General features: G+C 38.3%; 2 protein-coding genes across 5 annotated transcripts in view; one reads left to right on the top strand and one right to left on the bottom strand.

Annotated features, from left to right (window-relative positions):
• The window catches only part of ARHGEF4 (Rho guanine nucleotide exchange factor 4), a 260,980-nt gene that overhangs the window by 201,688 nt on the left and 40,342 nt on the right, over nucleotides 1-18,950 (top strand). The window lies entirely within an intron of this gene.
• On the bottom strand, nucleotides 15,987-18,202 carry LOC132676417 (F-actin-capping protein subunit alpha-1). Its single transcript, XM_060628515.2, is given in 1 exon segment — nucleotides 15,987-18,202. A coding segment is annotated over 1 exon segment (861 nt). The 5' UTR covers nucleotides 18,197-18,202; the 3' UTR covers nucleotides 15,987-17,335.

The raw sequence follows: 18,950 nt of genomic DNA, 5'->3' as shown, positions 1-18,950 counted from the left end.
GTTCCAGCTAGAGCAATGAGGCAAGAAAAAAAAATAAAAGCCACCTACATTGGAAAGGAGGAAGTACAACTATCTCTATTCACAGATGACATCATCTTCTATATAGAAATTTGAAAGAATACACACACATACACACTCACACAAAAACTAAAGCTGATAAATGAATTCCAGGATTCAGGATCACACACAAAAATGAATTCTATTTCTGTCTTCTAGCACTGCACAATTTGAAGATGAAATTAAGAAAGCAGTTCCATTTACAGTAGCATCAAAAAGAAAGCTTTTAAGAATAAATTTAACAAAAACAATGCAATTCTTATACACTGAAAACTATAAAACATAACTGAAATAAATTAAGGACCCAACTAAATGGAAAAACTTTCCATGATCAACAGATTCAATGCTATCCCTATCAAAATCCCAACTGCCTTTTTTGCAGAAATTGAATGATCTTGAACTTAATTCATATGGACTTTCAAGAGAACCAGAATACCCAAACAACCTTGAAAAAGAACAAAGTCAGAGGATTCCCAATTTCAAAACATACCACAAAGCTACAGGAACCAAGACAGTATAGTACTGCTATAGGATACACATATAGTTCAGGGCATCTGAGTGGCTCAGTCAGTTGAACATCTGACTTCAGCTCAGGTTATGATCTCTCAGTTTGTGAGTTCAAACCCTGCATCAGGCTCTGTGCTGACAGCTTAGAGCCTGGAGCCTGCTTCAGATTCTGTGCCTCCCTTGCTCTCTGCACCGCCCCTGCTCGTTCTCTCTCTCTCTCTCTCTCTCAAAAATAAACATTAAAAAAAATTTTAATAAAAAAATAAAGGATACACATATAGGTCAATGGAATCAAGTTAAGAGTCCAGACATAGATCTATATATCTATTCTCAATTAATTTTCAACAGGTGTGCTAGGACCATTCCCTGTATGAAAGAATAGTCATTCAAAAAATAATGCTGACACAAATGGACATCCACACACAAAACAATATAGTTGGGCCCCTACCTCATGCCATATTAAAAAATTAGCTCAAAATGCAGCATAGACATAAATATAAGAAGTAAAATTTTAAAACTCTCACTGTGCAGGGCAGGATATGGGAGACATGGCTCCACAGGAGAAAAGCTACTGAGGGGTTTTAGTTGAAAACTAAAGGAGTCAGCAGTAATAGGGTGGAGAGATCAAGCAAATTAAGACAGTCTTCCCAGCATTAGGCGGAGCGATTTGAAATCTAATCTTGGAGTGGTTGGCTAGGCCATTGCTGGGACATTGCAGATATGTGTACTACAATATAGGAAGGGCAGAGCAACCCAGAGTATGTTCAGAAGAGTGACAAGGCTCACTGTGCTGTGTCCACACCTCCTCTGAGATCTGTGTTCTGTATATATGTAGTAGTACTATCTCTTTCCCTGGGCACAGATGTGACCAGTTCTCTGGGTGTCACGAGGTGAACAAGACTGAGAGGTGCTTTTACTTGCCATCGAGGGCTTTCCCTTGTCTGAATGGACCTCTCCACATGGGTGTACTTGCTCTGATCCCTTACATACATCTGCTGACTTGAGAGTCCAAAATAGACTCTCAAGTACCAGCATGCTCATTCCTGTTTATGTGTCTCCACCCATGCACTTAGTAACCTCATTTTGAGTTCCTTCCCCACTCTTCTCTTTCTCTCCAAATCATACCTACCCTTCCCTGGCCATGCCAGCCCATATTTGTCTTTCTTAGCTCCTTTCTGGGTTACTCATTTACCCCTATGGAGAGCAGAGATGATCAGCTGTTACATTCCTGGACAATTTCTCAGTCTTCTGCTCAGTTATTGATGTGTATCATGGACAGTGGCAAGATTGGTATTATCTGTTCTTTCTGTTAACAGCTTGGTTGAAGTTATTTACATTGTTGCCTCATTTATCATGCATTGATAGTTTCATCAAGCAGACTATCCCATCTCCCATAGATCATAACAGGAGTATTAGGCACATGGTTGTAGTTCAAGAATGCCATGGGGCGCCTGGGTGGCGCAGTCGGTTAAGCGTCCGACTTCAGCCAGGTCACGATCTCGCGGTCTGTGAGTTCGAGCCCCGCGTCAGGCTCTGGGCTGATGGCTCGGAGCCTGGAGCCTGTTTCCAATTCTGTGTCTCTCTCTCTCTTTGCCCCTCCCCCATTCATACTCTGTCTCTCTCTGTCCCAAAAATAAATAAAAAACGTTGAAAAAAAAATTAAAAAAAAAAAAAAAAAAAAAAGAATGCCTGTTACCTTACTGGTTCTACTGACTCTTTTGTTTGGGGACACAATTGTGTGATTACAAAGCCCATGTTGAAATCTGGAGCCAAAATTATTTATCATCAAAATGACTAATTCCACAAGGGTTTAGGGTCTTTGTACTCATAGCAACTTTCTCTGTTTTCATCTTTCCAAAGTTCTCCAAACAAACCTTTTTTCTCCAGTGGTCCAGAGCCCCTCACAGTCTTCCTGACAATCCAGAGCTTCTCCCACTCCTGGTCCTGCCCAAATTCCTTGCCCCTTCCTCAGGTTATCACAAATCCCAATTGTATATAAGGTCCAGCTCCAGTGTCTCTGGTTCCAGGAAGCATCCCCTCCACATGTCTTCCTTAGGGTCTTGTACATGGGAGTCCCTGCAATTCCTCTGCATTTGGTTGTTTACTATCATCTTGTTCACCGTGGTTTCTCAGCAGTAAGTAGTTTGCTCTAGATATAGCTAGACTTCACATCCAGGCCCTCCCACTTACTCCGGATCACAACCGCTCTGAGCCTTACTCAGTTCCTTATTTGTAAGACAGCGGTGATTCTTGTTTCACCCTATCTTTGTAGTGAGTAAAATAATATATATGAAAATTCCTGGTGCATCTTAACTTCTCAGTAAGCTTCTTAGTTTTATCTTCTCCTTCTTTTTAAAAAATATTTATTTATTTATTTATTTATTTATTTTGAAAGAAAGAGAAAGTGCATGTGCAAGCGGAGAAGGGACAGAGAGAGAGGAAGAGGGAGAATCCCAATCAGGCTCCATGCTCAGCACTGAGCCCGATGCAGGGCTCAATCACACAACTGCAAGATCACAACCTGAACCAATAACAAGAGTCAGACGTTTAACCGACTGAGCCACCCACACACTCCTATTTTCTTCCTTCTTGAGCCTGAGAACCATCTCTTAAAATTTCTCCAGTAATCTCTGCAGAGAATTCTCTTCTCTGAGCAGAGTTCTGTCAAAGCAGAGACACTCAGTACTTAACACTGACTGATGGGAATGTATGGTTCACTGAGTCCCCAGAAGCACTGGGATGAATGCCCTTGTGGGCACATGGCTGAAAAATAATTTAAAAGACACTCTGTCCAGACTTACTGGGTCACTGAGAAAGATGACAGCCCAGCTGCCTAGGAGGGTCTGCCCTGTCTCAGAGACTCAAGTGACTCTGATGTTAAGATTGAGATAGTCTTTTCTGAACTCTGACTTAGCCAGCAGTCTGCCCTGCTCTGGACAGTACGTGACAACACTTGCCAGAATGCAGAACACTTGCTAAAATGCAGAAACATTGAGGAGAAAATGATATCTGACAACCTAGCCTAGAAATCCAAACCTAAGCAGTTATATGTCCATCAGCTGATGGCTTTCAAATCTGTCTCCTGGAGGAGGAGCCAAGATGGTGGAACAGCATGGAAGCTTTTGTGTGTCTCACGTCCATGAAATACAGCCAGACCAACACTAAACCATCCTACACACCTAGAAAACTTATTGGAAGATTAACAGATCTGTCTCCTGGAAAACAGGCTTTGGTGAAATTGATGGGCTTAATCAGAAAGAACTTAAGTAGGATAACTGGGTGATAATGGCTTTGAAACAGTTATGCAGAGATCCTTCACAAGGAGTTTTTGTTGAAGTAGGACTTTTTTAAACCTCAAAGCTTTCAACAGCCCAAGGGCCATCTTGGGAGGGACATCAAGGGAGGGGAGCTGCACCCCACAGAGCCCCCCAATGCCCTGGAGGTCTGGACCTGCCTCTGGGGGAGATAAGTAAGGGAGGAGCCTGGGTCAAGTGTAGTGTGAATTCTGGGCACACCTTTGGAATCAAGATATGTTAGTTTTTAAACTACATTCTGAAATGTTTCCATTTTATGATTGTCTTTTCCCCTTTTTTTAAATGCTTATTTATTTATTTTTGAGAAAGAGGTCAGGGGAGAGGCAGAGAGAGAGAGAGAAGGAATTTCAAGCAAGCTCTGTGCTGTCAGCGCAGAACTGGACATGGACTCAAAATCTCAAATCGTGAGATCATGACCTGAGCTGAAACCAAGAGTTGGACGCTTAATCGACTGAGCCACCCAAGGCTCCCCTGTCTTTTCTCCTCAAAACAAAAAGAAAGGCTCAGGGAAGGAAGTGGGTTGACAAAGCTCACTTAGCAGCAGAGCTAAGCCCTCTTGGACACACCTCTGGAGCTGGTATCAATAGTCCTTCCAGGGCCATGCCCCAAGCTCTGCCTCCCTGTCACGTGTATTCGGACCACAGGGCCTGCCATCCTCAGCCAACCTCCAGGTGTGCGCAGTGGCCTCTGTGCCACCCACATCCTTGCAGAGCCCAGGTCTAGATCTCCGTGCCAATGTGAGAATGAAGAATGACCTGTACCCAGGGGGCACACCTTTCAACTGGTACCTTCTGGAGGCAACATCTCCACTTTTGTATTTAGTCCTGTGTTGGCATAGAGCTTGCATATTGTTTCATGGTTGCCTCATGGAGTGCAGGATCAATTCCTTGCTCAGTGTACTAAAACCTGGGAGAGATCTTGAGTCTGATGACACCACATATACACCAAGAGATTATGAAAAGGTTTGTTGCTCACATAAGGGGGCTCTCTGGGAAAATAGGGTAGACTGCCAGCATGCCTGGAATAGCTGAAGCAAAGAGTGGTATTGGTTTAGGATTTTATTGTGTTAGGGGTGGGTTGGGATGAGTGCTCTCCACTTCCTGCCACCTCAGAAAGGGCTGCAAAAGGCAGGGGGGATCCTCAACAGGATTTGTTAACCCCTAAAACACAGAGAGGACTTTGCCTTTCTGAGGGTCATAATCTAGTCCCGAGCTGTGCTGTTTGCAGTGTGAGTGGGCTTGTTCTATAGAAAAGGCTCAGTTGGAGTGTTTTTGGTTCAAAGCATGGATTTTATATAAGTCAGGCTTGGGGGGCATGGGTTTTGGAGCTAGAATGTCTAGATTTGAATCCAGCTTCATTCACTATTTCTTTGGCCATGTGACTTTAGACAGATTAATTTAAATGCTCTGTATCTCAGTTTCTTTAAACTGAGGTAATAGTGCCTATCTAGAGGTTTGTTTGGATTAAGTGAGATTATAATAAAACACTAACTGAATTTCTAATACATAGTGAAGACTCAAATTATTATTATTATTATTATTATTATTCTGAATGTACCAACACATGCAGTAAAATAAGAACATAAATCAGCCTGGGTGGCTCAGTCGGTTAAGTGTCTAACTCTTGGTTTTGGCCCAGGTCATGATCTCATGGTTCATGGGCTCAAGTCCGAAGTCAGCAGTGCAGAGCCTGCTTGGGACTCTCTCTCTCTCCCTCTCTGCCCCTCCCCAGCTCATGCTGCTGCTCACACACATACATACTCTCTCTCTCTCAAAATAAACAAATAAACATTAAAAAAAAAAAGAAAGAAAAGAAAGGCATAAAAATTGGAAAGGAGGAGGCAAAGGTATTATAATTTGAAGATTACTGTTTATTCCTGGAAAATTAAAGAGAATTAACTATTACATGCAAACAGATTCAGTAATGTAATTGGTCACAAAACTGGTGCACAGAATTATATATCTAATATAAAAGGCAAAATAAATAAAATGTTAAAAATCAGCCATTTTAAAATATATAAGCAAGAATAATGCAAGAAAAGATGTCACACCTCACACCTATCTCTACTCAAAATTAAAAGATACCTTTTGATCTTGAAAAGAAAGGTGATGGAGCTATATAAAGAAGTTTTTAAAATTCTACTGAAACAAAACTTGAAAGTTAGAAAACTTATTTTTAAATATTATAAAGTCAAATCTCATCTCTTTCCTAAATTAATCTAAAAAGTCTACTTAGTTCAGTTCATTCATTTATTCAACAAAAACGGAGCATTTTCTAATGTCCTCCTGTCGTTGTTCTAGAAGTAAGGGCATAAACACAAACAGGACAGCTGTGGCATCTATCACAGTATGTGGAGGTAGCCAGGTAGTGGTGTTTGTGAAAAGTGGCATGGAGAAAAAGTTTAGAATATCATGAGGCCAGTTATACAAAAGTAGGTGTTCCAAACATGGTGGCCTACTTTTCTGAGTTAGAAGAAACTAAAAAGATACAACAATCAAATGCAGAGTGTAAATATTGTGGCCTTTTGCTGCTACCTAATACCTGATACCCTACCTGATCCCAAGTGTTCATTCATTCATCAAATTGTTATTGAGGCATTGTCCTTATTGCTGAGATACAATGGACACAGAAACCAGTTATAAAAACTTCTTTAGAGGAAAATTGAGAGCATTAATGTGAGCTATAGGCTAGCCGATATTATTGAACTAATGTTAATTTTATAATATTTAATAATAGTATTGTGCTCATATAGGAGAATGTCTTTCCTAGGAGTTATATGCTCATGCTTTGAAAGGTGAAGGGTCGCCATGGCCACAACTTACTTTTAAATGGTTTAGCACAAAACAAAGTGTGTGAAATAAATCACTTATGTGTGGGAGAAAAATGTATGTATAAAGAGAAAGACCTAGAGAGGTGCTGTTTAAGGGCACAAACCTGCAATTGGTAGCTAAGTAAGTTCTGGAGAAGTAATGCACAGCAGAGTGATTATGGTCAACAGTACTTACTGTATTATAAAACTTGAAAGCTAATTGTTCTCACCACAAAAAAGAAAGAATTATGTGCCTGATTACAAGTGTTAGCTAATGCTGCTACAGGGTGTTAATCACATTACAATATATAAATGTATCAAATCAACATGTTGCATTCTTTAAACTTACCCAATGTTATATGTCAATTGCATCTCAGTTAAGAAGAAAAAACTAGATGAAGTGAATGTGGCAAGTGTGAACAGCTGGTGAATCTAGGTGAAACAGCATACTTTCAGGTTTGCCATTTTCAAAATAAAAACTGGGGGGAAATCCAAGTTCTCTCTCTACAGTTAAAACCTCAGACCTCATACACCATTTGAGAACTGCCTTGTCAGCAGACTTTGGAAGACTTGTGAGCAGAGACTGGGCAGGGAGCTTTGATACTGAAGAGGAGAGAAAATTGCATCCTCACAGATGAGCAGGTTAGCATTTGAAAGAAAGGTTGCATTTCACAAGTCATGGTCACGTGCATTAGAAAGGCGTTATAGGATCTCCTAATAAAACATTAAGGAGCTGTCATTTGTTGAGACTGTTTAGATTATGTCTAGTTTATGTCACTCAAGGTTCTCTCTGTTTAGGGGCCTGAATTTCTTCATCAGCATATTGGTTGTGAGAGCACAGTAATGGAGAACTGCCTCTTACAGTCTTCAAGAGACGGGGATTCCAAACAGTACTGGGTGCCTGAGTATTTCATGAAGAAAGAAAGTCCAGGTTCAACTCTGGACTCAAGCACTTACTATGAAATTTCACTATTTTTCTTCACCTCCACTTCCTTAGATTTAAAATGGAGATGATAAAATCTACTTTCTGAGTTGTTATTAGAATTAAAGAAGAGAAATGATGTAAAGCTCCTGGCAAAATGCCCTGCCATTTAAGAAGCATTCAGTGGTCACTGGTTCCATTTTTCCTTGGATAAATGTTAAGAATCATATATATGTGGATTTATATACAAGTTAAATTTTGAAAAGCTGAATCTTGACACGTAGGTATATGTATGTGTATAGAATATGGATCTAGAAAGATATCTGTCAAATTATTGATAGTGTTTTATACAGGGAGTATGGTGGGCTGTATTCCACTATTTACTTTAGATAATGTTTAAAATTTTTTTACAATGAGAACATATTTGTTTCATAATTAGAGAAAAGAAAGAAAAGCTGAGTGGTTTAAATGCATTGGATGTAGGAATGGGTTGCCTACTACCATTAAAAGGAATCTTGTGATGAATCCTTGTGATGAAGACTTTCCTTCTACCATTCATCTGCAATCATGATTTTATATGCAGGAGTTTTGTTTTTTAATGAGGTGTCCTAGACTTCTGGCCGGTAATGCGACACGGCAGGATGGGAGGAGAACAGAAATCGATAAGAAATCTGTCCTCAGGTATTTTGGCTTGCTCTACCCTTGCCTCCCCATTTCCTTCTAAGAGGATAGGATACGCCCTGGGCTCTGCTGGAAATGCTGGGGCTATGAGGGCCTGTCCAGGGGTCCCCTCTTCTATTCAGTGAAACTGTTTATATTCATTTACACTTTTAAATAACAGAAACTTAACTGAATGATTTAAGAGAACCATCATGCATCGGCAGCATCCCATCTAGCAGACAGAAAGGAGCTTCATCAAACTGCAGAAAAGGAAAGGTTTTTAAAGGTAGAGAGCAGAAAAAAAGGAAATTATTAACAAAGAATCCATGGTTTTAGGCAAGGTCACCCTCCTCAGGGGTCTGGAAAGGGTCTATCAGTAAATTTCCAAGTGCTGACCAGGAAATTCAAGTTGATTCAAAGGTTGAAGATTACATTCCTGGGGAAGGAGGATAGTAAGTCTTGTTTGCGGATGTGGAGTCCTTAACAAAGTGTGTCTCCATTTTGGGCCTGTGGTTTTCTTTTTAACAATACTCATGGGACAGGCGTGCAATGGTAATATGTGCGCAGAACTAAGGCTAGTCTTTGGCTTGATAGAAGAATATCCCAAATGGCTAAAGGCCATTCTGGTTTAATCATTAACCACAGGCAAGAACCCCTTCATTATTACTCCCATCAGCCACCATTCCCCTCTTCCTGGATTGAATACATTAGTTTTGATTTTGGAAGACTTTATTGCTTTAGAAAAGGCTTCGTCCTTACACTGGGCCAAAATCAGCCTTTCTGTCGCTTTTCATTGTTGCTTATGCTTTAAAGTAATTCAGATAAAGTTTTATTGCTCTTAAATGTGACAACCCTATAAAAGCCTGAAAATCTTTCTCATCTACTCTGTATCCAAGTGTTCCCTTTGCCAGGATAACCACCAATAGTTACTTATAACTGTTCCTGACATTTATAGACATATCATTGTCCCAGTTACCTTCCACCAGACATGCTCATATTGGTGGGGGTTCATCTTGAAAGTATGTTGCCAAGTACCAGACATAGTATTCCAAATGTGTTCAGTCAGACACAATGGAACTTATACCTCCTTAGATCACCACAGTACTACATTTAAGATATGTGTATATATCTAAAGAAGTTAGAAAAAGAAGAGCAAGTTGAACTCAAAGTTAAATAGAAGGAAAGGAATACCAAATATGAGAGAAGATATTAATTAAGTATAAAGCCTTTAAAAAAAAAAGGGGGGGCGCCTGGGTGGCTCGGTTGGTTAAGCGTCCGACTTCGGCTCAGGTCATGATCTCACAGTCTGTGAGTTCGAGCCCCGCGTCGGGCTCTGTGCTGACCGCTTGGAGCCTGGAGCCTGTTATGGATTCTGTGTCTCCCTCTCTCTCTGCCCCTCCCCTGTTCATGCTCTGTCTCTCTCTGTCTCAAAAATAAATAAATGTTAAAAAAAATTAAAAAAAAAAAGTATAAAGCCAAACATAGGATAAAGATCAACAAAAACAAATGTTGTTCCCTTGAAAAGTCTAGTAATTAATTTGTTAAAGTCTGAAATTCATAACCCCTACCAAGAGTGATCACAGAGGGTAAGAAAGAGAGAAGACACAAATTCCCAATGTGAAGATGGGAAAAGAACTCATTACAGATCATATAGATATTAAAGAAGTCTTAGGACCATATTTTGAGCAACATTTTGACAATAAACTTGAAACTTTGAAATCCTAGAAAAACCAGCTTATCAAATTTAACCAAGAAGAAACAATATCTGCAGAGTTTTATATCTAAAAAGAAATTAAATTCATAATTAGAAAACCTTCTCACAAAATAAAATGGGAGTATGTGGCTTTACTACTGAATTCTACCAAACTTTTAAGGAAGAAATAACACCGATCTTATATAAACTCTTCCAGAGAATAATAAAGGAGCAAATACTTCCCACTTTGTTTTTTGAGGCTATATAACATTGAAACATTACAAGACGTACTTATTAGAATAGAGAAAAGCTCTAAACAAAAAAATTAACAAACAATGCAGATTCTGCATTGTAAAATAATGGGCACATCTAACCTGGTTAAATTCTCAAAAATCAGTCAGTAAGTATAACTACTGTGGGAAACAGTTTGGCAGTTTCTTAAAGAGGTAAACATATACTTACTGTATTACCCATTCCACTCCTAGGTATTTTCACATGAAAAATGAAAATATAAATCTTAAAAAAAATTATAGCACCTTTATTTTTAATAGTCACAAAACTGGAGGGGTACCTGGCTGGCTCAGGTGATGGAACATGCAACTCTTGATCTTAGGGTTGTGAGCTTGAGCCCCACCTGGTGTAAAGATCACTTAAAAAAATAAAATCCTTTAAAAAAAATAGTAGGGGTGCCTGGGTGGCTCAGTCGGTTAAGCATCCGACTTGGGCTCAGGTCATGATCCCACGGTTTGTGAGTTAGAGCCCCACATCTGGCTCTGTGCTGACAGCTCAGAGCCTGGAGCCTGCTTCAGATTCTGTGTCTCCCTCTCTCTCTGCCCTTCCCCCACTGTGTTCTGAAATAAACATTAAAAATAAACATTAAAAAAATTAATAAAAATAAAAAATAGTAAAAAAAAAACCTGGAAACACCCAAATGTCCATTAGTAGGTGAATAGGTAAACAAATGTGGTATATCCATACCATGGAATACTATTCAACATAAAAAAGAATAAACTACAGATACACAGAATAGCATGGATGCATCTCAGAACCATCATGCTGAGCAAAAGTCAGACAAAAAAGATTGAATGATTCCATTTACATAAAATTCTAGACAATCCAAATTAATCTATATTAATAGAAAGCATAATAGTGCTTGCTGCAGACAGGGATAGATGGAGGACAGGATTTCAGAGGAGCACGAGGAAACTTTTGGGGATGACAAATGTAAGTAATCTTGAATGTAGTGATGGTTTCACAGGTGTATGTGTATATCAGCACTCATCCAATTTTACACTGTCAGTTATACCTCACAAAGTTACAAAACAAATTGATCATTGTAACTGGCCACATGACAATAAAGGAGAAAATCATAAGATCATTTTAATAGGTCTAGAAAAAGCATTTGACAAAATCAACATTTATTCATGGTTTTTTGTTTTTTGTTTTTAACTTAAACTAACACTAAAAAGTGTTACCAATAACAACAAAGACCCTTAAACATCATACTTAATGGTCAGGTATTGGAAGCTTTTCCTCAGAGATCAGGAATACCACATGGATGCTGGTCAGCACCACTTCTGTTTAACATTGTATTAGATATCTTAGCCAGAACAACAAGGCAGGAGAGAAGAAATAACAACTGCAAAAAAAGGGGAAAAAACTCATTATTTCAGGATGACATGATTTCATAATTAGAGAAATCTGAGTCTTCCCATTGGAAGGTAATCAGGATAGTGAGGTGTCTAGAAATACAAGGACACAATTAGAATTAATAAGTGTATTTATAAGGACACTAGATTAAAAGCCAATGTGCAAAAATCAATTGTATTTCTACACAGAAAACAATTAGGAAATGAAATTTTTAAATAATATATTTACTTATATTACTTAAATATATTTACTTATATTATTTAAATAATATATTTACTTCAATGCCAATTATTTGGCATTGAAAATACCAAAACATTAAGAAAAAATCTAGTAAAAGTTATTTAAGACCAGCAAGCTATACTATATAAGTGAAGGAAATTAGAAGACCTGAATAAATGGAGAGATATACCCTGGCAAGGGATTAGAAGATCCATTCCTGTAAAGATGTCAGTTCTCCCCAATTTTCCCTTCCATTAACTTAATAATTATACATTCTTTTATTACTCGTTTAGTGGTTAGCCTACATATTACAACATCGTTGACTTGTTAAAGTATAAAATGGTATTTACAACTTCCTTGACAATGCAAAGACAATGTACTTTCATTTAATTTACCCGCCTCCCACCTTTTGTATCCTGTTGTTTGTATTTTACTTCTATAGTTTAAATTCCACAAGATATTGTTACTGTGTACAGTCAACTGTCACCTAGAATTACCCACTTGTTGACTCCTTCCTGGCTTGTTGTTACTCTATTAGAGATAATATGGCTTACTTAAGAGCAAGGGCTGCTGTCATAATTTTCTCTTTATCTTTGCCAATAATTTTACTCTGATGAGCTAGGAGTACTTTTCATTGTCATCATCCTGATCAGGTTTCACTGTGCTTCTTAAAACTATAGCTTCATATCTTTTGTCAGTAACGAAGAATTCCCAGACTGTATCTGTGTTTCTTCTGCCCCTGTTATCTCTCCTCTTTCTTTACTCCAGTTACATCCATATTAGTTTTTCTCATTGTATCTTTTATGCCCTTAACACTCTTTACTATATTTTCCACCTTCTTTCTCTTTATGCTTCAGTCTCAATATTTTTTCCAAATTGTGTTCCAGTTCACAAAAAATCTCTCTTCAGCTATATCTACACACTTAAACTTTCCTCTGGTTTCTTAATTTCACTTATTTCTCTTTCAGGTCTATAATTTCCATTTTGTTCTTTTTATAATTTCTAGTTCTGTGCTAAAATTCCCAACCTTTTCTTTTAATTCTCCAATGTATTAAGCATAGTTATTTGATTTTTTTTTTTTTTTTTTTTTTTTTTTTAGAGAGAGAAAACAGGGGAGAGGGGCCGAGGGAGAGGGAGAGAATCCCAAGCAGGCTCCACACTCAGCACAGAGCCCACCTGGGTTCTATCCCTGAGTTCATGACCTGAACCAAAATCAAGAGTTGGATGCTCAACTGACTAATCCAACCAGGCGCCCTGTTAAGCATAGTTATTTTAAAGCCTGAGTCTCACATCTTCATTTTGAGTGCTTTGTGGATATGTTTCTATCGTCAATTATTTCCCTTAGCTTTCTTTTTTTTATTATTTAAAAAAAAAACTTTTTTTTAATGTTTATTTATCATTGAGAGGCAGAGCATGAGACGGGCAGAGAGAGGGGGAGACACAGCATCTGAAGCAGGCTCCAGGATCCAACTGTCAGCACAGAGCCTGACATGGGGCTTGAATTTACGAACCGAGAGATCATGACCTGAGCCGAGGTCAGACACTTAACCAACTGAGCCACCCAAGAGCCTCTCCCTGAGCTTTCAATCTCATGCTTGTGTCTCCTCTTATGCCTAATTATTTTTTATTGAATACTGAACATAGTATACCTATATTTTGAGAAATAATTTATGGCTCTGAATGATCCCATCTCCCACTAGAGAAGACTTTGTTTCTTATGGGCAGTTAGCTAGTGGCACTGTCAATCTTGTATCACCTCACATCTGGGATTCAGTCCCTGTATGAGAGCTGGTCTGTCTCTGTCTTATTTCTAGGGTGTGGCTCATTGAGGCCCCAACCCAAAGCTTTGGGAATTTACTAGGGTCTTTCCTCATTAGAATGTCCTGTCCCCCAGCCCCATGTGTCTGGTCAAAATCTCTGCTCAGCTTTTTCAGTCCCTGTTTCAATTCAATTTCAAACAAATAGGCAAATGCTTGAAATGGAAACAGGCCCACATGCTGCATATGCCCTCCAAGCCTCCCCTCCTCTCCTCAATTTTAGCCCTATAATTTCCTATTTCCTTAATATCTCCCTGGGACCTTCAAACAGATTATTTGTTTATATTTCACCCAACTTTTCTTAGCTATTATTCCTACCTTTTTTTTTTTTTTAGCGAGGGTATTTTCTTCTGTTTATTGATTCCTCCCAAGTATTTGTTTTAAAATGTAAACAGCTTATATTTTCCTATTTATGAAAATAATATATTCTTCTTGGAAAATTCAAAATAACAGAAAATTATTAAAGTTAAATTCACTTGAAATCCTACCATTCAAAAAATTGACACTGTTAACATTTTGGTAAATAACTTTCTGTATATGTATATCTTTTTCATTATTTGTCTTTTCACTACTTTTCATAAATAAGGTCACACTCTACTTATGAATTTGTAACCTACTTTTTTTGAGTACTATGTTTTTAGTGACTTTATGTTTTAATATATAGAGAAAAATCATCCTTTTGAATTTGGCTGCATGATATTTCATTATATAAGTACTTATTTTCTTGGGATAAAGTCCTAGAAGTAGAAAACCTAGATCAATATGGTTTTTTCTTTGTAAAACTTTTCTTGAACTATAATACACATACATAGAAGTACATACAACAATAATTGCTGTATACTTTGATGAATTTCACAATTTTAATTCCTGTGCAACCCACACCCAGATCAAGAAATAAGACATTATTCTCACAACAGTCTTTGTCTTTTAACAGGGGGTTTTAGCCCATTACATTTAATGTGACCATTAGTATAGTTAGACCTACATTTACCATTTTTTTCTTTCTCTCACTTCTTCGTGTTCCTCTTTCTCCTTTCTGGTCTTCTTTTGGGTTAATTTATTCCTTTCATTAAATATCATTTTTGTTTACTGTTGGTTTGCTACTATTCCTTTGCATTGTTTTATAATTCTTGCTCTAGAGATTATAATATATATCTCTAACTTCTCACAGTCTACCAAGAATAATACTATGCCACTTCATGCAAAATGTAAGAACCTTGCATTTATTGCTTTCTCATTTTTTATGATAGGGCTGCCATATATATTCATCTACACAAACTATAAACCCCACAAAATAATGTTATAATTTTTGCTTTAAGCGTTTTGAAGAAGTTGACTTTTTTAAAGAACGTGTTGTGTGTGCCCACATTTCCACCACTTCCGGTGCTTGTCATTTCTTCTGAAGATCATCTCTTATTATTTCACCACAACCTGAGGAACTTAATATTTTTTGCAGTAATGATCTACTTGGTCACTAACACTCTTAATTTTTATTTTTTTTGAAGCTGTCTTTATTTTACTTTTATTCTTAAAAGACATTTTTGCTCTGCATTGAATTCTGAGTTGACAGCTTCTCCCCTAGCCCCCAGCAATTCAAAGATAGTCTTTTTATTTTTAATGTTTATTTATTTTTGAGGCAGAGAGAGAGAAAGAGAGACAGACAAACAGAGCGTGAGAGGCAGAAGGGCAGAGAGAGAAGGAGGCAGAATCCAAAGCAGGCTCCAGGCTCTGAGCTGTCAGCACAGAGCCCAACATGGGGCTTGAACTCATGAACCATGAGATACTAGTAGGATGCTTAACTGACTGAGCCACCCAGGCATCCCCCTTTTTTTTTTTTTTAATTTTTTAATGGTTATTTTGGTTTTTTGTTTTTTGCTTTTTTTTCAATATATGAAGTTTATTGTCAAATTGGTTTCCATACAACACCCAGTGCTCATCCCAAAAGGTGCCCTCCTCAATACCCATCACCCACCCTCCCCTCCCTCCCACCCCCATCAACCCTCAGTTTGTTCTCAGTTTTTAAGAGTCTCTTATGCTTTGGCTCTCTCCCACTCTAACCTCTTTTTTTTTTTTCCTTCCCCTCCCCCATGGGTTTCTGTTAAGTTTCTCAGGATCCACATAAGAGTGAAACCATATGGTATCTGTCTTTCTCTGTATGGCTTATTTCACTTAGCATAACACTCTCCAGTTCCATCCATGTTGCTACAAAGGGTCATATTTCATTCTTTCTCATTGCCACGTAGTACTCCATTGTGTATATAAACCACAATTTCTTTTTTTTTTTTTTTAATACAAATATATTTTATTTGAAATAAACAAAAATGCTTACACAGTTCAACTGGTCACTTGGAAACAAACTTGCTTGACTGTATTACTGAGCAAAAACAAAGCTGAAGCACAAACACCCTTCTTTTTTGACATGTATTTGGATAGGTAGGAAGACACTACTTGGTTTTTTAAAAACTGACCTTCCCTTAAGGCCTGGTCATAGAAGTGTAAACAATGTAAATGAATCCACCATTACCAGCTGTCATATCATATCTATGTCACCTGTGTATTCTGAGATCATACATATACCTGCCAATATACCTGGGAAGGGTTGCTGAATCACAGTTACATTTCAGTTCTTGGCAGGCAGGACTGAGGAAAAGTAATTTGGAACAAGTTTTACATCCTATTTAGAACAAATCACTAGTATTCCCTTAAATAACAGGTTACAATAGAAAGATACTGCCTGGAACGTATCCTTTTCACTTTGGTTCATTTTTTGTTTGTGTTTGTGATTTACATAGTTGTTTGAATCATCTGCTTATAGTATAATCCTGCCACAAAGTATTAAAGCACGAGATACTATTATTCCTTCAACATCTGCATTTTTCAAGTTTTATACTCTACTACATCCCTAGTACATCAGCAGTTCTTGAATAATACAAAATAATAATAAATGGGTAAAACTCTTCTAAAAATGCAGATGTCTATAACTATAACGGTACTAGATGGGAAGGAGACAATGAGGGAAGAGAAAAAAAGCAAACACGTTCATGTGCAGGGAATGTGGTTCAAGTCTTTGGATTTAAAAACAACTTCCCCAGAGAAGCTGGCTATAATGGAATTTCCAGAAAACTTCCTTTGCCCCCACAAAAGGACCTGAAAAGCCCAATCCAAACTTTTGAACACTACAGTTATGAGATGTTATAAATGATAATCAAAGCAGTCAGAGGGAGAAGGATGAATGTGTCTTCCATTCAGCTAGTTTGTAGCATAGCCTCTTTACCTGTTGGTGGATCGGTAAAAACCACTAAAGTACCAGAAGTGCTTTGAAGGATAGGGGTAGAAAAGTACTGGGCATATTACCTGTCTGTATCAATAACAGGGCTTCATGGCTAGGAAAATTTTCTAAACAGTAAAATGACTCCAGGATAGATCTCTCTCCATCATTAAATGTGGCAGAATTAAAAAAAAAAAAAATTTACAAGTAGAGATGGTGAAAACAGAAAATTACAAGGCAGAGAACACAAAAGAATCAAGATGATGCTATAGGTTCAACAGTATTCCATGAGGCTAGAAAACCTGTTAACTTTGAAAGCCCTAGCAAAATATCACTCTTGTTTATAAATCACTTATTTATCATATGACCGCATGTTGAATCTTTTCTTTCCACATACTGAAGAATCCTACATTCAGCCTTTAAGCATTTTGCATTTCTTTGCCAATCTTGTAGCTGAGTATCTTGTTCCAGTCGATTTTGGTGCGGGTAACCGGAAGCTGCCAGCGCAAGGCCTTGAATGTGGTGTCTGACATTGTTTGATAGTTTTCACTAATTGCTGTCTGATATTCATTTTCTGCATGCTCTATGATTTTAATAAACTCCTTGGCAGTTTGGACTTCATTCGAAACAGTTACTGAATCCTGTACATCTTTATGACTAACCAACTGAACATTGCCATCTTCATAATAGTGAACCTGAATCTTAAGTACTCCAACCACCTGGGCTGTAGGTGGTGTGATGGTGAACTTCCACTCTGATCTCCAACGACCATTCCAGAAGTTTTTAGGCTGAAACTGGTGGCTTTCAATACACGCAATAATGGTCTGTTGCCCATCTATAGTTTTAGCATAAACAGTACAGAAGCCGTTGGAATAATGATCTTTCACATAGGCCCTTAAAGCACTGTCACAGGATTCTCTCCAAGACTTCAGACCTCCATCTACATCCTCTGGCTGGGGGTCACTTGCTTCTTTCCGTAGATGGTCAAACTAAAAGGAAATTTTGTTTCTTGGATCTAAAAATCTGCTATTACCCAGGTCACCATGTTCTGTAATTAAGACCTGATCTTCATATCCTTCTATCTTCACAGGCGTGAACTGATCCATGTTATACTGGGCAAATGCATGTGCTGCCCCTTCCCTGAGGAGATTGTCATTGTTAAGTAGTAGCCGGACATCATTGAACACTTCATTAAATTCCCCTGGGGGTGCATGAGTGATGAATTTAGCAGCTATGCGTACCTTCTCCTCATCCGACACCCGATCCTCGAAGTCGGCCATCTTGGGCTGCCTAAACCACAATTTCTTTATCCATTCATCAGTTGATGGACATTTAGGCTCTTTCCATAATTTGGCTATTGTTGAGAGTGCTGCTATAAACATAGGGGTACAAGTGCCCCTCTGCATCAGTACTCCTGTATCCCTTGGGTAAATTCCTAGCAGTGCTATTGCTGGGTCATAGGGTAGGTCTATTTTTAATTTTTTGAGGAACGTCCACAATGTTTTCCAGAGTGGCTGCACCAATTTGCATTCCCATCAACAGTGCAAGAGGGTTCCCATTTCTCCACATCCTCTCCAGCATCTATAGTCTCCTGATTTGTTCATTTTGGCCACTCTGACTGGTGTGAGGTGATATCTGAGTGTGGTTTTGATTTGTATTTCCCTGATGAGGAGCGACGTTGAGCATCTTTTCATGTGCCTGTTGGCCATCCGGATGTCTTCTTTAGAGAAGTGTCTATTCATGTTTTCTGCCCATTTCTTCACTGGGTTATTTGTTCTTCGGGTGTGGAGTTTGGTGAGCTCTTTATAGATCTTGGATACTAGCCCTTTGTCTGATATGTCATTTGCAAATATCTTTTCCCATTCCGTTCGTTGCCTTTTAGTTTCGTTGGTTGTTTCCTTTGCTGTGCAGAAGCTTTTTATCTTCACAAGGTCCCAGTAGTTCATTTTTGCGTTTAATTCCCTTGCCTTTGGGGATGTGTCAAGTAAGAAATTGCTATGGCTGAGGTCAGAGAGGTCTTTTCCTGCTTTCTCC

The sequence above is a fragment of the Panthera onca genome, chromosome C1, assembly GCF_046562875.1.
Source record: "Panthera onca isolate mPanOnc1 chromosome C1, mPanOnc1 haplotype 2, whole genome shotgun sequence".
NCBI lineage: Eukaryota > Metazoa > Chordata > Mammalia > Carnivora > Felidae > Panthera > Panthera onca.
This window is presented reverse-complemented; position numbering and strand designations above follow the sequence as displayed.